This window comes from Chanodichthys erythropterus, chromosome 22, assembly GCF_024489055.1.
Source record: "Chanodichthys erythropterus isolate Z2021 chromosome 22, ASM2448905v1, whole genome shotgun sequence".
NCBI classification, from domain to species: Eukaryota; Metazoa; Chordata; class Actinopteri; order Cypriniformes; family Xenocyprididae; genus Chanodichthys; species Chanodichthys erythropterus.
This window is the reverse complement of record NC_090242.1, coordinates 3507655-3531549: the sequence shown is the minus strand read 5'-3', so window position 1 is coordinate 3531549 and position 23895 is coordinate 3507655. Positions and strand designations below refer to the sequence as shown.

The window sequence follows — 23895 nt, the reverse complement described above, 5'->3', positions numbered from 1 at the left end:
TCTATTCATGTACCGAGTAACACTGCAGGATCCCTGAATAACCATTAGTCTGTGAAAACAATACAGAACTAACAACTGAACAACATAAACGAGAACATTTCTGGTGGTTAGCGATACTTAGACAAACTGTGAGTGTGACAGATGGGTGGGGTGGGTCTGGGTGGTGATGTAGTTGACGGGGGAGTGCGGGGAAGAGGGGCAGTATGTGGCGTGGTGGATGCGGGGGTGCGGGCCAGCACCGGGAGTCCAGGGCGTGAGGTAGTGATATGTTGTGGAAAGCACGGGCACGTAGGGCTCGTAGCCGGGGTGAAGGGGCGGCTGGCCGCACTGCTCCTGCACCAGGGGGTAGAACACCGTGCCGGGGACCACAGTGGGAGGGGTTTCCATAGCCAGAGTGGTGCCTGAGGAGAGGAGGGCATGGGTGTGAGTGTACAGTGTAGAATAGACTGCTTGACAAGCTCAAGGCGGATGTGCCAGCTGAGAGTGTGGAGGTTTGTGGTGGAAATGATAGAGGAGGGATGCTGACCGTTGCTGGGCAAGTCTCCTTGTGGACACGTGCGGACCGGATCGGGGTAGGCCTGGGGAACCGTGTGGTCAGCGGTAGGAACGGCGCTCTGGTACGGCTGATACTGAGCGTCTGCGGCCGGCTGCTGATACACTTGCTGCATGTGCACCATAGAGTGCCAGTAACTCTGCTGATACCACTGGAAGAAATACAAAAACACTGGTGTGTCACATATAAAGCAATTTAAGTACAAGTTGCATTATTCAGTTTCTGCTGATCAGTGTTATTTTAGAATTACTTATACACAAATATAGATTTTATTATTTTTTGAATCCCCTAATTAGAATTTTAGCTTAAGTTTTTGTAAATTTGTGATCTACTTTTGTGATTTTGTTATAATATTACTATTTTAGGTTTAATTTTTTCCCCCCCACACTACCAAAATTAAAAAAAAATAAAATAAAAAATAAAAAAATATAATATAAAATCTAATATAATATTATATTTATATAATATAGTATTTATTTTATTTATTTGTTTTGTACTTTGTATTTTTGTCTTGTTTCCAGTTCAAATATCTAAACATTTTTAAATAAGGATGCATTTACTAGATAAGTAAAACAAGATGCATCTTGTATTCTAGACAAAAATAAATAAAAATAATAATAATAATAAATAATAATAATAATAATAATAATAATCTGCCAATAGGGTAAGAAATCTAATTAAAATGGAAACAAGATTTAGTAACACTACAATAAGGTTGATTAGTTAACGAACTAATAATGAGCTGCACTTCTACAGCATTTATTATTCTTTAACATTTACTAACACATTATTAAAATCAAGGGCTGTACTGAATGTGTTAACATTAGTTAATGAACTGAACTAACATGAACAAACTATGAACAGCTGTATTTTTATTAACTAACTTTAACAAAAATGACAAAAGATTAACCAAGATGTTGCCCGTTTTCCTCGTCTTTACATCACGAAAATAAATGTACTTTTGGGGGCAAAACTTATCAATATTGGGTTTCTTTTTGGCCTAGCCTTGCCCCAGGCATGTTCACCAAGTGCATGGATGCTGCTCTGGCTCCCTTGTGACTCCAGGGCATCCGTGCACTGTATTACTGGCTCATTATAGCATAATCGGAGAAGTTAGTGGCTCACTCAAACTCCAAGAAAAGTGTTCCTTCTCCCAAACAGAGAACCACTTTTCTAGGGGTAGTGTGGTATATATTGAATATGATGTCTCCTGCACTTGTAATTTCAATCCTGAACACTGTAAAAAGCATCAGGTTAGGTCTGGATCACAAATTCAGAAACTCTCAGGTCTCATGGCTGCAGCAGCACACGTTATTCCCTTGGGTCTGCTCAACATGAGGCCGCTTCAATTCTGGCTCAAAAGCAAAAGGTTTTCATCCCTGCAATCATCCCTCTGGGGCGCAAGTGTCACGAGACCAGGGTTACGTGCTCTATGATTTGAGTTCCTCTACAGAGGTCTGGCTTTAGGTGTGTTGCCGTTGCAAAGCTCTCATGACAGACGCCTCTTTCAAGGCACCGGTGCTCGGGGTGACCGGACCCTCATCTCTTCTTGGCACATGTCACGATGTTAAACCAGTTTGTTCTTCGATTTCACTAGAAGTATTTTCAGGGTTTCTGCAAGTTTTATGGTAGGTAAATTTAAGACCTTTTTAAGACCAATTAAAGAAAACGTAAGGAATAAATCGAAGGGAACACAACACTACAATATGTTCTTTAAATGTACATTTCTAGGAAACACTTCAAAGCTTGAAAATAAATTTTCCAACAGATTTCCATTACCTTAAGCTATTTTTTTTTGTAAAATTAAAGGGTTAAAAATGAAATTTATCATTAATTACTCACCCTCATGTCGTACCAAACCCGTAAGATCTTCGTTCATCTTCGGAATACAAATTAAGATATTTTTGATGAAATTCGAGGGTATCAAATTTCCCGAGGGTAAACACATTATCAATTTATATTTTCAAATCCATTAAAGGATTGTTAGGCTGCATAAATTAGGTCAGCCGGAACCGGGAACACTTAACACTAGATGTACTTGTTACACAGCGTAGATGCCATTCTTCTTCTAATATTAGTCTCTCTGTTTATCCCGAGGTTTACCGTAGTCAGCCGTATCCGGGCCGTATCCAGGTGAGATCGAGGACTTGCGCCTTGACACGACCACAACGCAGCCATGAAGTGTCAGAAGAGATTGAGTCAGCTAGATCATCCATTGTGAAGGCCTCATCGACACGACAGAACAGTTCCTCAACAAACCGTCCATACCGGCGTGATGAATACGATCCTCAACTGGATGGAACTGGAATAAATTCTTTGACTGTTGCGATCCCATCGGACTTATGATAGCCGTCTGAATCTTAACGAAGCATTGTTGGCCAGAGGAGAACTGGCCCCCCAGCTGAGCCTGGTTTCTCCAAAGGTTTTTTTTCCTCCATTTTTAACACCTGTTTGCCACCTGCTGTCACCTGTTGGAGTTTGGGTTCCTTGCCGCTGTTGCCTTTGGCTTGCTTAGTTGGGGACACTTGACATTTGATATTCAACAGTGTTTTGATCTACCTGCATTGACACCGTTGTATGCGAACTGAACTGAGCTGGATGATGACATCACTGTTTACTCCAGTGCTGATATATAGATAAGTTAACTAAACTAATAACTATTGTTTCTTACATTGGAATGAATCAATACTGAATTTACTTAAGATGGATTCTGACACCATTTTCTTGAGCTGCTGTGCAGCCAAAATTATTTACCAGTTATCACTGTAAAGCTGCTTTGACAATCTGCATTGTAAAAAGCAGCTTTACAGTGATAACTTGTATATAATATTAATATTATGAAGCGATGAGAATACTTTGTGCACACACACAAAAAAAGCGACTTTATTCAACAGATTGTGTCCTCTGTCTTACTGCTACACTATTTTCATTGCAGAGCTTCAGTGTTTATGTCTGAACAAAGTCTTGAAAACAAGACTTAATTTCGTAATTTTGCATTGATCCTATGAAATGTTTTAATGGTTAAATTTTATTAGTCAAAAAGCAAAATCATGAAACATGCAATTTATTAAAAGTTTAACAAAATATACATTTTTAGGGCCCTATGAAACACTTTTTATTTTCCAAATTCTGTTTTTCGTTTTTTGGGTGAACTATTTACTCCCATGAGGGTGAGTAAATGATGACAGAATTTTCATTTTTGGATGAACTATCCCTTTAAATGTGATTAATCCAAAAGATTTTTTAATCCAATTCCGTGACATTCCGCATTATACAGTAAACTCCATTTTTATGAATAGATTCTGCGATTCCGTACACATTTTCCTCATCACGGAAATCATAGGGCCCTTATTTAATGCCATGATATTGAATTTAAGACTTTCTGCTACAATTTAAGACACGCTTAAAGCCTAAATTGTAGATGGCCAAAATAAGACTTTTTAAAGCCTTTTTAAGATCCGTGGAAACCCTGATATTGATGACATGAGAGAATTTACATTTTTGTGTGAACTTTATCTTTAAGGCTCATAAGAATTAACTGTTTAATGGTTACTAAATGTCTGACTTTCATCCCTAGCCTTTTATCATGCTGCTTTTGTTTTATAAAAGCCCCAATATGGCATGTGTTACTAATTTTAAGCATAACAGATAAATCCTGCCTCATTTATAGTGAGGGACATAAAATCTCTAGAGGTGACAATGTGGAGATAAAAAGCAAAAACCCCACTTACCTGAACCCCCAAATTGTAGTAGTACTGGAGCACTTTGCAATCTGAGGAAAAAAAAAAAAGAAGAATTTAAAAACACCACAAATATGAACGATATAATTAGACAAGTCGGTGTTTCCCTCTGACCTCTTGGAAGATCACTACCATTGGGGTCATAAGAGTAGGGTGGAGGAGGTGCCATTGCGACCGCCTCTCCCAGCTCATTCACAAACCATGGAACTGCTTTTTGGGGGGGGACAGCATGGAAAAAATACAGAGGACGAGTGTCTTAATTCATCATCTTTGCTAACTTTTACTAACTTTACTCCTCTGTAATAAAATACAGAAACATATAACTGTATACCAGGCCTGCCCAGAACATTCTGGGGTGGCGGCTGTCCCGGGGTTAGGATGCTGTTGGGCTGAAGGGTGTTTGGGGGAGTCTGGGAGCTCCCAGTGGATGAAGAGGAAGAGTTTGAAGTGAAGATTGCAGCCGGAGCAGAGTTGATTTGTTGAGAAGAGGAGAGGACAGATGACTTCACAACCACCTGAAAAGATTCAGCACAATGTCCCATCCGAAGAGGATGGACACAACTGTTGCAGTATTTCCATTACCCTTCAAAATGCGCAAAATGGTATTGCAAATTGAAAATATGCCCAATGGAAACGCGTCAATTTCACAAAAACTCACAGATAAATCGCAAAAAATAATTTTTACACCTCGCATGATGTGGTTTAGCAGGCTATTTGAAAAAGGAATATTTCACAAAACTGCAATGGAAACAGTTTTTTTTCCCATTTACAGGTCACCTGATGTATGTAAAAGATGATTCATTAAAGATGGCGTGGTATATTCGGACAGAAGACAAGACCGTTCTTAAACTCAGAATTATGGGAATACTGGATTCTAAACAAAGAAATGCCACAATTTATCAAGACCTTGAAGCAGATAGGAGGAAGAAACACGTCATCCGTGGTCGCTCCCATATAAGGGCCTTTCCTTCCAATAATGCTTGGATAACATGCCTACGTCTCCTTCAATTAAAAATAATGGCTAGTGCAGTGGCCATGATATATTTAAACCTACTAACATCCGCTGCCATGATTTTTAGAATGACTTATCGTGAGAGGAAAAAATGTTGTAGTCACAAAACATCAGTTAATGGAAACGCCATAATTTCACAAAAAGTTTATCAACGTTTAGAAAATATCGCAGAAGTTTTCTGAAAATCTGTAATGGAAACCCAGCTTGAGTAACAATTTAATGAAAATAATGAACAATGCATGCCTGTTGTGAGTAACTGAAGGTGGCGACACCCTCTTGAGGCGACCCGGCACGAGAACTTCCGTCTTGAATGGTCTGCAAGACACATTAAAACTCAATCCTATTAGCATAGAATATTGATTTAAAACTAATTTTAAGAATTATAATAAACCGCAGTTTTAATTATATTTTTGCACAGAAAGAATCTAATGTCTAAGTCCTATATTCAATATTCTCAAATGAGTTGTCAGAGCACATCTACTCCGTGTTCTCCTACTGGAACTCAGCCACAGTATTAGCATTTTGGTGGACATCTTTGACAAATGAAGACGTCAGTACCAGATTGGTGGTAGACTCTGCTGCTGCTGCATACACCGATGGACTCTGATATCCTGCCTCTGCAATACAGAAACATGATGTTTTAATATCTACGCACTCAGGATAAAATGACAAGAGCATAATGCTGAAATGACTAACATTGGAACTGTTAGTGAACTAACCTGCTGCAGAGTAGATGTACTCCTCAGAATATTCACCTAGTCAAGACAACAGTTAAAATTAACCACCAATTCATCATAACCCATATGGGCTGTGTTAAAGCCTAGTCAGCTGCCAACCAAGACAGCATTTTTGAGCATCATAGGTAGATTTGATTTCGCCCGGCAACTCAGTCTGGAAACCCGTACATTCATTTCTGCTGCATCTGTTACACTTTTGCGGGAACCAATCACAGACTGGCTTATTAACCTTGCTCGCTATGGGCGGGTACAGAGCACTTTCTATGGCTCTGGGCAGGTATAAGACGATGTCTCTCGCACGACCGTCAATCCAATTCCTTTTAACCTCTCAATGATGCTAAATGACTTCTTTAGTTTAGCAAACAAATCGCTCGACTGGGTGTAAATACCACTCACTTTGATGTTTTTTTGCACAACCTGCAAAAATCGCTCAGTGCCATTGCTGCTTCTGCAAACCGCTGATCAATGCTACAAACCAATACAAACTATAAACCTGTCTGGAGTTTTTCGCGTTACTCTGCAAAAGTACATCACCCAGTCTGATTGGTTGAAGGACTATCCAACTGTGTGAATAATGCTCATTGATCACGCTTCTTGTGCAGTAGGAAATACATAGCAAACGCCCCAGACCAATGTTCAATTTTAAATTGAGCTTGGTCTGGTGATAGCCAGACAACATCATAGGCACAATTCCAAAGCAAAGGCTGTTTCAAAAACTATAGTCAGTAAAACAACTTTTTTGTGCACTTCCACACAGCAGATAGCTTCAGTAATAAAGAAACTTCTGCTGAATTATTGTTGGTTTAAATGTACAAATCATTACCAACATGTACCAAATGTCTATGACAAGATTAACTGCAGGCATGAGATTAGATTTAGAGGAACTCATCTAATATGAGTACATCCCATCTTATGAGAGTTACCAGAACAGTTTGCATTTTTTATTCATGGACTTTAACTGAGGTGGAAAATAGAGAATTGAATCTCAGACCATGCTGTACACTAAAATGGAAGATGACACACTGGGTAAATTAACTTCCTCCAGTATTCTTGTCAATGGACCTTACAATTATTAGAGCCAGATTTGACAACATGTGCCGCGCTGATTCTGCAATACATACTGCAAGTGGAGTATGTGTGAACCTGGCATTGTGCTGCCCCTCGAAACCTGGGAGGTCATAGTTCCATCCAATAAAAAAAAAAAAAATAAATAAATAAATAATGTTATTACTGCAAAAATATTGGTGATTAAGAGTGTCACAATATAGCAGAAGAGACGATGATGTTGGACATACTAAAACGAGACTAACCGAACCTGAAAAAGTTAGTTCACCACTGTGGGTGTTTTTTGGATTTCGTAAAATAATTAAAAAAAAAAAGACAGGGTGTTACAATCTCTCACTTTGCCTCCCTACACTCTTATTTTAAACGTACCCTATGCTCCTAAAGGAACATGGTGATGGGGTAAAAAAAATAAGATGCTAGGAAAAACTGACCATGTGGGTAGTGGTCAGTGAGTCAGCTCATTTGGTTGACAGATCCATGGGACATTCAGGACTAAACCACATGCATATGCAGTGACTCTACACTGGCAAGGCTTTGGCTGTACCTTGGTCACCAGCAGTACTCCTCTCATCAGGGTCCTCCTCTGATGATGTCATGGGCTGTTTGCCTGAGGGAGGGATTGGACTGGGAACTCTTGGCACCCAGTAAGCAGTGGCCCCTGGAACCATGGGGCTGGAGACGGCTTGACCCTTCAGATACACACAGAGAGAAGGATGGAATTGTGATTTTAGCATCAAGGCCCGTTCACACCAACGACAATAACTTTAAAAAGCTCAAGCATTTAAAGCCATATTGTGCCCTTATAATAACTGTTATTGTGCACTGTTGTGGACACTACTGTAGTTATCATTACAGGTGTGAACTGTCATAAAACTACCAACTGTTACTGAAGCAGAACTAGGTGTCTCACTGGTATTGGCGAGAAGGCACTCTCATCAGTCTCCTCAATCTCATAGAAGGTGATACTTCCCTCCATGTCTTGGGTTTCCTCTCCTGGCTCAGGAACACAACTCAGACACTCTTTATTCAGAGAGTGCATCTGCCGTCGACTCCTTCTATACATACACAAATTTAACTCACTTTGCTGGCAGTTTAATTAAAGAGGTTTTTGAAGCAAAAGAGGAAAAAAAAAAAAAAGATGCAACTGAAATATCCTTACAATATTGAAAATTATGTTACTGACAGAGGTGGACAGAGTATCCAAAAACTGTACTTGAATAAAAGTATTTGTAGAAATATTTACTTGAAATAAAAAAATAGGTGTATTTTATATACTGTAAGTATATAAAATATATATATATATATTTTCCAAGTATCCCAACAAGTATTTGTAAATGTATTATCTGTATGACATGACCTGTGGAAATGCTCATAGACAGCATACATACAGCACGTAGAAGTTCAACTAATAAAGATCTTCATCGCTGGCAAACAATAGGATGCATTTGCAGATTTGCTTTCAATTGACTAGGTCCACGGCCACTTCATTGAACGCTCTTAAATTTCCTCCTACATCTCAGAGTGAGAAACCGCTTTATGACGATTCAGTGCGTACAGGGAACTGAACAAATCATTCAAACTAGTTGTAATTCAAACAATAATAAATTGAAATAATATTCAAATAATTGGTACTACTTCAGTACCAAGTCGGTACTGAAATTTAAAAAAAGTGACAATACCAGCATTTGAAAGCAGGCATCTATAAGCAGATCCCCAATATATGAGCTAACAGACAGATCCACTGATAGATGCCTGCTTTCAAGCGCTCCTGTGTGTATCTGTGCAAGCGCTTGGTGAAGAGCGTCAAAGATGTCTTGATGTTTTGAAGCGTTGATCATTGTAGCCAATCACAGACATACAATATCTGTTGAGCATGTGAATACAACAGCCAATCAGAGGGATTTAAGAATCTGCTCCACAGAGCTCAAAATGCTAGGGGGAAATGCGTATTAGTTTGAATTAGGTTTGTCAAAAGTACCGACTTCGGTATACCAAGTCAGATACGGCTGTTATTGACTACAATGATCAATGCTTCAAAAACATGCTGTAAATAGGACATTGGCACTAGGTATTGTCACATTTTTAATGTGGCATCGAAGTCTGTACTTTTGACAACCCTAATTCAAACCAATTTAGACAGTTTTGCTAACTAGTTTGATTAAGTCTTTGAACAGAATCAACTCAAGAGTGATTAATTTGTGAATGGGGCATTATTCATGCCCCAGGGAGAGAGAGAGAAAAAATAAAATAAATAAAAAAAAGAGCACGCTTGGAATAAACTATGCGTTTCTTAATATTTTGCACTAAAATAAATGTACGAGTGAAATGTCACCCAGTGTAACAACGTATTTTTCTTCATTAGAAAGGTAAAGTACCCACATTTAAATCTGCTCTTAAAAGTACAATTTTTACAAAAATTTACTCAAGTAAATGTACTTTGTTACTACCCACCTCTGGCTATTGAGTCAATGTAGACAATTTTACAAAAAAATAAAATGACAAACACAGTCTGTTCAATAAAGTGTACTGACAAGTAGTAAAAGTAAAAATGTACCATGTTTGCATTTAAAATTTCATCTCTATTCAATTAAATTCTCTAAATTTAATTGGGACAATGAACCAAAAACATTAAAGGTGCCATCGAACGTTTTTTTACAAGATGTAATATAAGTCTAAGGTGTCCTCTGAATGTGTCTGTGAAGTTTCAGCTCAAAATACCCCAGTTTTGTTTTAAATAATTTTAACCGCCTATTTTGGGCTGCGGCCCCTTTAATTGCTTGCGCTTTCCGCCCCCCCAGAGCTCTCGACTCTATCATTGCATAAACAAAGTTCACACAGCTAATATAACCCTCAAAATGGATCTTTACAAAGTGTTCGTTATGCAGCATGTCTAATCGCGTAAGTATAGTATTTATTTGGATGTTTACATTTGATTCTGAATGAGTTTGATGGTGCTCCGTGGCTAAAGCTAACATTACACACTGTTGGAGAGATTTATAAAGAATGAAGTTGTGTTTATGCATTATACAGACTGCAAGTGTTTAAAAATGAAAATAGCGATGGCTCTTGTCTCCGTGAATACAGTAATAAACGATGGTAACTAACCACATTTAATAGTACATTAGCAACATGCTAATGAAACATTTAGAAAGATAATTTACAAATATCACTAAAAATATAATGATAACATAGATCATGTCAGTTATTATCGCTCCATCTGCCATTTTTCGCTATTGTCCTTGCTTGCTTACCTAGTCTGATGATTCAGCTGTGCACATCCAAACGTTAATACTGGCTGCCCTTGTGTAATGCCTTTCATAATGTTGGGAACATGGGCTGGCATATGCAAATATTGGGGGCGTACACCCCGACTGTAACGTAACAGTCGGTGTTATGTTGAGATTCACCTGTTCTTCAGAGGTCTTTTAAACAAATGAGATTTAAAAACTATGTTGAGGTAAATTCAATTTTCAATTCGATGGCACCTTTAATGATTCATGCACATATGGGCATATACAAATTTGTCCAAAAAAACAAACACTCAATTATTTGCCTGTCACCTCCACAGGCAGAATACGGAGGTAAGAAGATTGTGTCATATCCTGTTTTTTGAAGGCAGCATTGATGTATCCTTAACTGCCAATGATATCGCACTATCCTGTGTGTGCGCGTCTGTGACAGTTGAGCTGAAGAAAAAATATACTGTCTGAAAGTTGCATCTGGCAGTTAGTTTGTGTATAAATGCATGTTTTTGCCCAATTTTTCCAACTTTTGACTTAATTTCTAAATTCTTAAAAAATTTAGCATTGTTGTAATTAAATATTTGCTTGGTTATCACTAATGCTCTTTCCGTTTTGTTGTAGATCATTAAACCGTTATGCTGCCTGAGAAGCCGTACAAAATCAGGTTTAAGGGATACCTTTGGATGCAAATGCTGCCTAAGAAATCATTGGTTTATTGGGCAGTGAGGCAACAAGTGAGGCAACAGCTGCCCAAGCTTTTAGACCCAGCATGATTTCGACACGGGTTTCCAATCCTGCTCCTGTCGGGCCACTTTCCTGCAGAGCCACTTTCCTGCAGAGCTAAACTCTGCTGAACATTGGCTCTCCAAAAGCAGGATTGGACACCCTTGGACTACGTAAACGCTCACACTTCATTGCTTTTCCCATAAATAAATTGATTTAAAAAGGGAGTAAATAATTTTAAAAATGTCTTCATTGCTGTTTTCTATGCAACAAGCTGTCAAATGTAGTTTTGGCAGGTTGTGAGGTAAACTAAAAGTTGCACCCCAATGTCCTGTTTCAACAGGAAATGCATGTAAACATCCTAATTTTCATAACCCAATTTAAGGAAACTGAAGAAAAACAAGAAAACATATCAATATATTAAAATATTAATATATTCAGTTACACAATAGATTACAATGAAAAAATTATAGCTTGTGTCATTCATTTCTAATTTACATGTTAAAGTGAATGCTTTCCTACCGTGACCTGAAAGAGTAGTTATCAAAACTCTGGTAGCAGCGCTTGCTAGGACTGGGATAATAGGCCATATCTGGTCCAATAAGATGGTGTCTGTTGAGGAATCGGGTCGAACTTCTGACAAAAACAGATGTGTGGCAAAAGAACCACAAATAACAGATTCACACAATGAGTAAGTATGATATTTACTGTATTGTTAGAACAGAGGTGCCCAATCCTGTTAGTGGAGATCTAACTCCCTGCAAAGTTCAGCTCCAAACAACTGAACCAGCTAATTAAGATCTTCAGGAGAACTTGATAATTACAGACAGGTGAGTTGGATCTGAACTTTGCAGGTAAATGGATCTCCAGGAACAGGATTGGGCACCTCTGGGCTAGAAGACAACAACAAATAAGGGACCATAAAGAATTTGTCTAACCTCGGTGGTCCGTACCCACGCGGTGGTCTAGGTGGAGGGTGAGGTCGGTAGTGTTCATAGGTCAGGCCTGCAGGAGGTGGAGCGGGACCGTGCACGCCTGGAGAACGGACAGGATAATTGTTTCCTGGCCCAGGCTGCAGACGGGGAGGTAAACCAGGCTGAGGACGACTGAAAGACACTGCCATCAACATCTCCTTACCACGAGGCTTCTTGAAGAACCGTCGCCGTCCGCGAAGCTCTGGGTCTTTAAAGAGAAAAACTTTCATAACCCAGAAATATACATTCTGATCTGTTGTCACTACACCAAAACATTATAAAATTGAACAAAACCTCAATTCTCAATCATCACCAGATAAAGAATAATTGGCAAAATATTCAACTACTATAAGTACATCCAACATTACCTGGATATATTAAAGGAACACTCCACTTTTTTGAAAATAGGCTCATTTTCTAACTCCCCTAGAGTTAAACAGTTTTTTTTTTACCATTTTCAAATCCATTCAGCCGATCTCTGGGTTTGGCGGTACCACTTTTAGCATAGCTTAGCATAATTCATTGTATCCGATTAGACCGTTAGCATTTTGCTCAAAAAAAAAAAAAAAAAGAGTTTTGATATTTTTCCTATTTAAAACGTGACTCTTCTGTAGTTACATAGTGTACTAAGACCGACGGAAAATGAAAAGTTGCGATTTTCTAGGCCAATATGGCTAGGAACTATATTCTCATTCTGGCATAATAATCAAGGAACTTTGCTGCTATACCATGGGTGCAGCAGGCGCAATGATATTACGCAGCGTCGGTGACCCCCGTTTGCACTGGGAGCGTGCCTTGCAACCATGGAGACATTTGTGAGAGACGGTGCGTAATATTGCACCTGCTGCGTACGGCAGCAAAGTTCCTTGATTATTACGCCAGAATGAGAGTACAGTTCCTAGCCATATCGGCCTAGAAAATCACAACTTTTCATTTTCCGCCAGTCTCAGTACATGATGTAACTACAGAAGAGTCAAGTTTTAAAAAGGGAAAATATTGAAATTCTTTGGTCATTTTTGAGCGAGATGCTAACGGTCTAATCAGATTCAATGAACTATGCTAAGCTATGCTAAAAGTGATACCGCCAAATCCCAGAGATCGGCTGAATGGATTCAAAAACGGTAAAACTCAACTGTTTAACTCTAGGGGAGTTGGAAAAAGAGCCTATTTTCAAAAAAAGTGGAGTGTTCCTTTAATTTGGATATATTAAAATTCATCAATATTATTCACATACATAGTACACTCAGAGTGATATACTATATAGAAAAATCACAACTGCTTGATTGCTTATATTGTTGCAAAATATAAACTATCATACAGCTGTAATCTGAGATTATATATTATGTTATAATATAACATAATATAATATTTTATATTATATTACATTACATTATATTGCCACTGCCAGGCCAAAAAAAAGTCGCTGTTTGGATTTAAAGAGGCAAATGCTTAAGAGTCTATGATGAATTCATTATTGCTATGATTATTATGTTTCTAGCATGTTATATGTTTGGCAACAATTCTTTTAACCCTAATGTATGGAGTATAGTTTTTCATTTCTTAACCATGTAAAGACATCATGGCCATATTCCAGGATGACAATGTTGTGATGTCATTTACATCAAGAGGTGCACCATTTTTTTGTATCTTGTATTGACAATGCAAGAGTCGAGCACTTTGTAAAGTCTCCTCCAGCACATCTCAAAGACTTTCAATGAATTTAAGGTCTGGACTCAGAGGTCCAATTCATGTGTGAAAATGGTTCAGAGAGCATGAAGAATCATTCTTTCACAATTTGAAGCCTGAAGTCATCCTGGAATATGGCCATGATACGTCTTCCTACACGACTGTTTCAGAAATGAAAAGCTCCATCAATTAGGGTTAGAAGAACTGTTGCCAAACATGCAACAAGCTTCTTCCCGGGTTAGTGACATCACTAATCCTAAAATTTACATAAACCCTGCCATAGAGGACACGCAACAAAGGGGGTAAGGCCATGTTGGGCTGCTTTAGAGAAGAGTTGTAGTAGAAGAGTGTTGTTACCATGCCATCATTTTATGCTGGACTGCTTCAATTCAGCGCTGGATTTGCACAAAAGATTAACATGACGGCACATACTAGTCAATGAGATGAAATCAACTCCACAGCAACTACATAAATCTACAATGCAATGTAAGGCTGAACACTGTTACTGACAATCCTCATTTTGGCTGCGTGAGATTCTCCAGCTTAGTTGCTGTTAAGCGCAAGCTGTTAAAGCTCCGCCCTCTTTAGCGGGCCAGGAGCAGTAGTTCATTTGCATTTAAAGGGACACACAAAAACAGCGTATTTTTGCTCAAACCCAAACAGGGGCAAATTTGACAAGCTATAATAAATGATCTGTGGGGTATTTTGAGCTGAAACTTCAGACACATTCTGTGGTCATCAGAGACTTGCATTACATCTTGTGAAAGGGGCATTATATGTCCCCTTTAAATAAGCTGTGATCATTTGTTATTTTGAGTATAATAATAATAATAATAATATCTATAATAATATATAACATCAAAGGTCCCCATTATAGGTCCCCTTTAGGCATTTGCCTATTTAAATTCAAACTATTTTTTTTTTTTTTTTTAATCCAGGCAAAGTATAATAAACTAACAATTTTCAGTAAAAGCTGCTTCAAAACAATGTGTATAGTGAAGTGCTATATACAGTAATAAAAAAAGTTACTTAGCTTGTTCTGTTCATGTGCCTTACTGATGACTCAATAATAGACCAATATATACACAGTATATGCCAGGCCAATATTTGGCCATTTTGTTTGATATATAATGTATAAATAAAATATTTAATTTAAAAAAGTATATAATTATATGTAGATCATTGCATATTCACAAATGTTTAAGTTCTTGGAAAGGTCTGTAAATGGACACTTTAATTTACATGCACATTTAATGTTAAAATGCTCGAATAAGAAATCATTAACTAAAATGGTAAAACTCAAGGACTGTACATCTCAACACAAATTAAGTTGGAAAGAGGCAGACCTAGCTCTCCAGTGTACTGCTCTGGATGGTTGTAGGAGTTTCCCTTTCTGCTTGGTGTGATGTTCCAGGCTGGCACAGGGTTCACTGGCTTCAGATTACTCAAGGAAACCAGGTGCCTAGAGGAGTTAAAGATGATGTTTAGAGATTCTCAAGGACATTTGCCTGTGAGAAAGCACAGATGGACACAGCTTACTTTTCTGCAAGCTCCTCAATGAACACGGTCACTGCAGTAGTGTGACTCCCTACTTCTTGAATGAAAGCATTGTAGTACTTTCCTTTTGGATCCAAGCGGACCTGGGAGGGAAGAAAAAAAATGAGTATGATGGGGGTTGGGGGGAAATTAATTATTGAAAAATTAGTATAAAAAAATATGTAACTGGGTTTATCATCAAATGAGGAATGGAATAAAGAAGAATGGAACTCCAATTTGCAATAATGTTAACCTTCTGAATCAGGTTTCAGTGTTTTGTCCCACCTGACACTTATCTCCTAAAAAGTATTGTCTGCCAGCAAACACCATGTAATCAGTCTTCTGTAACTCTATAACACAGGATTATCACAAAGCACATCAAAATAAAATTATGCACATTAAAAAAAAAGGCATCAATTGGTTTTCGTAAAACCGACTGTTCTGCTCATAAGTTATGCGTTTAATTTGCATGTGGTCATATTCTCAAGGATATTTGGGATGAATCATAAAACATGAATATCCAGGTCATATTTAATAAATATAGTTATTATTAATTATACATTTTCACGAAGGCCATTAAGCACAATCTATCTCCCACCAAGAAGAAAAAGAAAAAGTAATATGTTTTACATTCAGTTAGGGCTGCACGATTAATCGCATGAGATTGTCATGCGTGTCTCATCAGTAAAGCCAGTTCTGTGATTAGCGGTAAATGTCCATCACCTGCTTTCAAATGGAGCAGCACTTAATATACAGAGCCGTAGTTCACTAATAAGCTATGCAATATCGCGTTCAAAATCGCAGATGAATCGCCTTCGATTATGAACACGGTATTGCGTAGCTTGTCCGCGAACTCTGTATATTAAGTGCCGCTCCATTTGAAAGCAGGTGATGGACATTTACCGCTAATCACAGAACCGGCTTTACTGATGAAACACGCATGACAATCTCATGCGATTAATCGTGCAGCCCTACATTCAGTAAAACATATTACTATGATGTTTAAATTCTTCACACAAGAGTATCAGTTCCTTAATTTACTTATTTTACAGCAGCACTTTCTAGTGAATTATGGTTAAATATGTGAATCAGTACTAATTTAGTGTAAGAATAATTTATGCTCTTAAAATTTATCCTAAGTAAAGTAAACTGACCTTTGCGGCTGTCTTGCCACACATCAAACTCTACGTTGCGGTACAGCTCTGGCTCTAAGGCCTTTAGTACCTTGTACGGCAGAACAACTTTTCCTGACCCTTCAGTGGCCTGGAGCAGAGAGTTTATGTCAAATACTATGAAGGTTTAACATCTTAAACTTTTAAATTATGGTCTTAGCCACCTTTTGGTCCTCAGCTCCAGCTCTAGGTTTGTCTTCTGAGCGGCAGTGACCACTCGTCTCCCATTCTTCTCTGAAACAACAAAGTCAAAGACATGCAAAGTATATAAAGTACATAAACTGGCTTTTTGCCACTAGAAAAATCCAATTTGAATAATTTTTCCAACTGTTGTTTAAAACCCATATGACTGTGTGAAACACAAAAAGGAATGTTAAAAAAAAAAAAAAAAAAAAAAGGTTTAAACTGCACTTTCCTATAAAATGATAATATATGAAATATGTATTGACCAGCAGTGTTGGAGAAGCTACTTGCTACCACCTGTAACTTAAGCTACTCTACCGTCAAACTACTCTTTTGAAAGGGAGTGTACTTTTTCAAAAGGTTTGGGGTTAGTGATATACAAAGCCTGCATTTATTTGATTAATAATACAGTTAAAACAGAAATACTGTGAGATATTACAATTTAAATAAGTTTTCTATTTTCATATTTAAAGTGTAATTTATTTCTGTGATGACAAAGCTGAATTCTCAGCATTTTTCAGGATTCTTTGCTGAATACAAAATTCAATAAACAGCGTTTACTTGAAATACATTTTTTGTAAGAAGGTAAACATGTCATTACTGCCATTAATATGCATTAAATTGATCAAAAGTATTTATTTCCTTAAAAAAAAAAAAAAAAAAACATCCTCAGAAATATAAATCACAAGTTTTTTTGAGCTTGTCATCCCCAGTCCCCGTTCACTTTAATTATATAGTAAAGAGCAGCTCAGGCATTCTACTAAATATCTCCTTTTTGTGTTTCACATGGGTCTGAACATCACGTGGATAAATTACAGAATTTCATCCAATTTTTGGGTGCACCATTTCTTTACAATCTATACACAAGGTATGTGAGTGCCATAAACATTTTTCCATGATGAAACATCACTTTGTATTTGAGAGGTATCAGAAAGAAAAATATAGGCTGTTTTCAAAATCACCCCCCCTTACCTTCATTCAAAATTCCCTACATTAGTCCACTTAAAGGATTGAATGAAAATGAGTGAGTGAATTTGGACCAAAGAGCTGCAGCTTTTGCATAGCTTGTGCTTGCCGTTTAATCATCATTTGAAACTGGCAGCTACAGTAGTAATGAAAAGATTTAGTCATGGAAATTATGCATAAGCCCTAATTAATGTAATAATGAATTAAAAAGGAATTTATGCCTGTTAAGGAATTACACTGTACCCCTATATGACCAGCAGTTTGGAAATGGATGGATGGGTGATTTAGCTGTGGGCGCCATCTTCTGGCGTGACGCAGAAATTCTTTCAGTGGCCCTAGCAGTGCATTATGGGTGTTCGCTAGCTGTTGAGTGTACAGTGGTTGTCATTGCGGTGCATTATGGGATTGAACGAGTGCACTCGATAACGTCCACTATGGTTTTGGACACTACAAATGGCTGTTCCCTCAAATAGTGCCCTACTTACAGGGCAATTTCAAACACAGCCAGAGAGAAAGATAGACAGAGACAGCCTTAAAGTGTGCTACAAAAGTGTCAGAAAACAAGAGAAGACCTCTGAGGGCGGTCTTCTGGAGTATCGTAGCCAGCATCCTCACTGCACATAGACTGGCTGTTTCTGTATCGTCGCCCCCCTCCTTTGAATCCCTCCAGCGCCATCTGCAGCTCTTCTTCCTCAACTCCCAGAACACGAGAGTATAACATTTCATACAACAAGGCTGAAAAAATAAAAATGCCAGATACAATTCCACTTTTGTGGTAAAATTACAATCCAATCCAACAATCCAGAGCCAAATGTTCACCATCAGCTCATTATGGTTCATGATGTATTACACAAGGGATCTTGTCTTGATGAACTGCTAACTCACCCTGACATACTGCAGCATCCATTGGATAGTTCTTGGGGTAAACAATGTCATAATGGCCATTGTTTGAGCAGCACAGCAAAATCTGTGGGGCGGAATTCAAGATGATAAATGGGAACCATAATGAATGCTGCAGAAATTACACAGTGCTTTGTTGACAAAGTAATGCTTAAGCAAAGAAAAAACAAAACACTAAACATGTATCATCTTATTTCTTCACAATTCAAAGAAAGACCATCTGGTGGATGGAAGCAGATCAGAAGAATCTGTGTGAATGCTGCCAACCAAAATGATCTCAGCCTCAATCATCCCACCCTGTGATACAGACGTTTACACTATGCGTTTTTGTTTTAAAGGGGACATCGGATGTGAAAATTCTTTAGGGTCTTCATGAAAAGTCTATAACATACTTGATTTCTTAATGGTTGTGTAAAAAACCCACCCCTTTTACCTTGTCAAAAACAGCCCTGTTCACAGTGAGCAGTTTCGGTGCATGTCCCTTTAAATGATAATGAGCTACTGTTCACCCCCACACCTATCTTCTGTGAGCGGGCTGTAAACACTATTTGGCAGGTATTGCATTGAAGTTGAACTCACCATTCTTATTTATGCAGTTATAAAGGCTCAAAAATGATTAAAATACATTTGAAAATAACTTGTCATTAACTAACACCTTTATAAACCTTATTGTAGTGTTACCATGTTGTCGTTACATAAAATGTCCTTTAACTTTAGCCGCATTCGTCACGGAGCTTGCTAACTAGCACGTTATTAGGCAAAGATTCATTAAAAAAAAAAAAAAACATAACGTTACTCATGTCTTCTGGAGGTACTGATCCATCCTTCAGGAATTTTTTAGCAAAAACTTTTTAGCGAGATCCGGGGGCGCATTCCCTTCAAAAACAAACTTAATTCACGGTCTGCAGTGGCTTAGATGTCGAGAGTAAAGAACGACTGCTGTGTCCATTCTTATATCCAATAACAAAACGGCTCAGTTGCTTAGGAGACATTCTTGTCTACACCTGCGTGGCGTCGAAACATGGCAGACTGTTTACAGCTCACTCAGGGCGGGTCTATGCTAAAACGGCCATCAAGTCCGTCAAGAGTCATGGGAGGGGCCTGTGCAAATTTATGTCACTTTGCCAAGAATCTGTGAACAGCTTGATCTGACAAAGTGCTTATGATTTGTGGGGATAAAAAAAAAAAAAAAAAAAAAAAAAGCACTGGGTGGATTTGTATCATTATAAGGTGGTTGTGTAGACACTAGGGATGGGCGATACCACTTATTTTGTTTTCGATACGATAACGATGCTTTCAAGGCCAATAGCGCCGATATCAATATCGATATGATACCTGTAATATGAACGTATAGATTTGAACATTTATTCAATTATTGAATTACTAAGAGTAAAATGGGTTATGATATCCACTTAACATTATATTTGAAAGGCATTTTAACATTCAATATGCCTTAATTGCAGTTTATTAGATTATATTTTTGTTTACACATTTTTACTTAGTAAACCATGAAAAAAAAAAAAAAAACTACAAATAAGCCTACTATATGCCTATTACTGAACTATGGTCACTGTAGTAATGGTTCATTTTCATAAGGGACTTCCAGTGACAGGCTGTTGCACCCATAAAATGAAACATTTGTATTCTGACAGAACATCAATATGAACTTTTAACGTTCAGTTTAAATAAATGTAATTGCAGAAATTATGTAGGCAACTATTTCATTTTGTTTATTGTGAATTAACTAATAATAATAATGTTTTTCTGTCTTCTGTTAAGCATTGTTCTGGGCTGGGTTTCCCAAAAGCATCACGATACTAAACGCAGCCCTGTTTGAATGTAGTGTCGGCAGTGAGCGAACACTCTCTGTGATTGACTGGTTCTGACTTGTAGCATTTGCGTGTTCAGATGAGCAGGAAAATACTTCTACAAATCATTCACTAACATAGGTTATTTGTCCAATTCAATGCATATTGTATGCATTAAATTTATTGTTAAATAAACAAAATAACTGGTTAAAAAAAAAAAAAAAAAACACCTTAGTATCAATATTTTAATTTGAGTATCGATACTTTAAATACTCAACATCAGTATCGATATTTCATATCGATCTGCCCATCCCCAGTACACACACTGCCAACAAACATTTATGTCCAAACAAGATCTTCGTCTACACTGGCGTTTCCACAGCGTTTCAGAAACGAACTCAGTCTATGCTACTTAACCGTTCAAGCACACTGGGCATGCGCATACAAGTGTAAACTGTTGCCTCTTGACTGATTGCAAAGATTGCAGTTTAGTCTTCATGTTATTGTTTACATGGTCGTCAAGGATACGCAGAGTGAACGTGGGCAGCCACGCCAGTTTTCAAAAGTCTCCATTTTGGTCCATTTACAATGAAATGCAACCCCGGGTTTTCAAACTAAAATAAAGTCTGCAGCATTTTCCAAAGTCTTGAGTTTTCAAAAGTTTTTGAGGGTCGAAAGAGCTGGTGTAAAAGACAGGCGTAACCATAGCAAAAATGTATGCACTAATGTAAACAGGGCCTAAAGTATCTAAAATAAAGTAGCTGATGGATTCCACCAGATCCCCTGTCAGTGGATGGTCACTATGTAATTTCTGGCTTCCGAGGCCAGATTAGTGAAACTGAATTAGAACTGAACTTGAATTAGAACTCAATGTGAACTTGCCCCGCGTGCCAATGTCTATACTACCCATCCTAAATAGTATGTGAGATCACAATAAGTGTGTCCCAAAGCATAGTATGATGAAAAGAGTAAGCCACATGTCCCCAGATGGTCTACTATTTCCAGTAGATTTTCGAAGTGTGGATCCGTGCACACTATAAAGGCTAATATTGCCTACAACCCATTGCGCGTTGGACGAGGATTTGGTTCAGAACTACAAACACAAGTATTAAAAAAATAAATAAAAATACAAAACATGGCGGATATGCACGACCGACAGGAAGAGGTTTAGATAAAGAAATAAAAAAAATTTAGTTTACACTTTCCTCACCTTAGGCAAATTGTCTTCCTCTGCAATCTCAGTTGGCGGCTTACCTGGATACCTGTAAATGACAAAGCACCGCCTGCGGCGAAGAACAGCCGCATGAGAATTTGAGGCCAAAAATCACACAATTCTAAATTAAAATAAATTACATTTGAACTGATTCAAACAGGTATAGTTCCGCTAAATCACAAAATATAAAGGAATAGTTTACCTAATTGTATTCTTGGGACATTTTATGGTTTTTCTTCCATTGAACACAAAAAGTGAATTTAAGAACTCCTCTTTTCAATATGAGGAGAGAAAATGAGGACTGGGACTGTAAAGCTCCAAAATTATGAAATACATCTCTTAAAATCTGTCCACACAACTTAAAGGGTTAGTTCACCCAAAAATGAAAATTCTGTCATTAATTACTCACCCTCATGCCGTTCCACACCCGTAAGTCCATTCATCTTCAGAATGCAAATTAAGATATTTTTATTGAAATCTGATGGCTCAGTGAGGCCTACATAGCCAGCAATGACATTTTCTCTCTCAAGATCCATTAATGTACTAAAAACATTTAAATCAGTTCATGTGAGTACAGTGGTTCAATATTAATATTATAAAGAGATGAGAATATTTTGGTGCGCCAAAAAAACAAAACAACGACTTGTATAGTGATGGCCGATTTCAAAACACTGCTTCAGGAAGCTTCGGAGCATCATGAATCAGCGTATTGAATAATGATTTGGACATGTCCAACCGCCCAAACTGCGGATATCACGTGACATTGGTGCTCCAAACAGCTGATTCGACACAAAAGATTCGTAACACACCGAAGCTTCCTGAAGCAGTGTTTTAAAATCGTCCATCACTATACAAGTCGTTATTTTGGGTTTTTGCTGCACCAAAAACATTCTCGTCGCTTTATAATATTAATATTGAACCACTGAACTCACATGAACTGATTTAAATATGTTTTTAGTACATTAATGGATCTTGAGAGAGGAAATGTCATTGCTCCCTATGGAGGCCTCACGGAGCCATCGGATTTCAACAAAAATATCTTAATTTGTGTTCTGAAGATGAACGAAGGTCTTGTGGTGTGGAACATCATGAGGGTGAGTAATAAATTACATTATTTCCATTTTTGGGTGAACTGACCCTTTAAGCACTTTATTCCACATCTTCTAAAGTCTTATGATAGATTTGTGTGAGAAACAATCAAAAACACAAATCATTATTCACTGAAAATGAACTGTGCAACTGATTTGGGCAATGATGCACTTTATGTAGTCCATTGTAGATTTTTGGTGGATGGGAAGATTAACAGTTTAACAATTTTGGTCTGTTCATCACATGACTATATCATGGACTACTTTTATGACCCATTTGTCATTTTGGGGCCTCTTAGCATATCAAAGAGAGAAGCCAGAATATCCTTCAGAAATGTATCTTTTATGTTCCACAGAAGAAAAAGAATGTGGGTTTGAAATTACATGAAAGTGAGTAAATGACCCTTTCCTTTTTGGGTCAACTATTCCTTTAAAAAAAAAGTTAATCAAAGAGAATACAGAAAGTAACTAAAAAAGTGTTTCACAAAAACAGCTCTGGATTAAAAAGAATCCCTGCATACCTGTACACTAAAGACAGTGCTTTTATTTCCACTTGTCCTGTGGTTTCCTGTGAAATTTGGGATATTACAAGACAGTACATTACATATATATGTCAGATATTTTTGTTTCTGACACAGTAAACAACTGCACAATCATTAAGCTACAACAATTAAACACATAATATGCAATGTTAATATTTTGTGAAGATGAAAGACCCTAAATGCAAACCGTGGGATCTTCCAAGCGTTCCAAATACTTCTCAAACGATCCTTGAACAAACTGAAACACATGTTAACACAATAAGACAACATGTTATAAATGTTTAAAATTTACTGACAGTTTGTACAAAGGTTTTGTTGATGTAGTCTGAATTCACTCACAGGTTCAAAGTTACATCTGTTTGCCCTCATGAAGTTGACACACCGCTTTCTTATTCTATGATGGTAATTCTGGGTGTAGTAAAGCTTATAAACAAAATAAAATCATCAGTTCATAAGCATATTGTCATATGGTCAGGTAACCTACTTAATTGGAGAGGTGAACTCATAAAATGTCATTTAGCGACTAATTTTAACAGCTATGCCACAGCATACACGGTTTTTAAGAACTCACAACTTGAATGTGACACAAAAATGTACAGTTTGAGCTTATTTTAAGGTATATTTATTTAAATTACCTGCTCAGAAACAGCTCGAAACAGACAGGACGCGTCTCTCGCCATCATTTTTCGGTAGAGCCCGATGCTGGCCAGATACTCGTCCATGTTTACAAAATACTTCTTCAAGGGTTTCTGCAT

The 23895-nt window shown here is 37.7% G+C and overlaps 1 protein-coding gene across 1 annotated transcript; it reads right to left on the bottom strand.

Annotated features, from left to right (window-relative positions):
- Positions 1–117: 117 nt before the first annotated feature.
- Positions 118–23895, bottom strand: alg13 (ALG13 UDP-N-acetylglucosaminyltransferase subunit). The gene is made up of 24 exons (XM_067376564.1): positions 23776–23895; positions 23480–23563; positions 23328–23378; positions 23120–23166; positions 21508–21580; positions 18475–18556; positions 18162–18324; positions 16605–16674; positions 16423–16531; positions 15554–15618; positions 15272–15372; positions 15079–15194; positions 12011–12254; positions 11595–11705; positions 8018–8162; positions 7652–7796; positions 6025–6060; positions 5864–5922; positions 5549–5620; positions 4625–4808; positions 4408–4503; positions 4285–4325; positions 527–704; positions 118–401 (listed from the first exon to the last, which is right to left on the bottom strand). Exons 1-24 carry the CDS (start codon positions 23893–23895, stop codon positions 118–120), a joined length of 2676 nt encoding a protein of 891 aa, XP_067232665.1.

What these genes read in the sequence shown, in the direction of transcription:
- alg13 (XM_067376564.1), bottom strand. Translation starts at nt 23,895, where the DNA reads ATGCAGAAACCCTTGAAGAAGTATTTTGTAAACATGGACGAGTATCTG. An exon ending in GCACTGTCTTTAGTGTACAG is followed by an intron (nt 21,581 to 23,119) that starts GTATGCAGGGAT and finishes TCTTCGCCGCAG; the next exon opens with GCGGTGCTTTGTCATTTACA. An exon ending in CCAGAAGACCGCCCTCAGAG is followed by an intron (nt 16,675 to 18,161) that starts GTCTTCTCTTGT and finishes TTGTTGTTTCAG; the next exon opens with AGAAGAATGGGAGACGAGTG.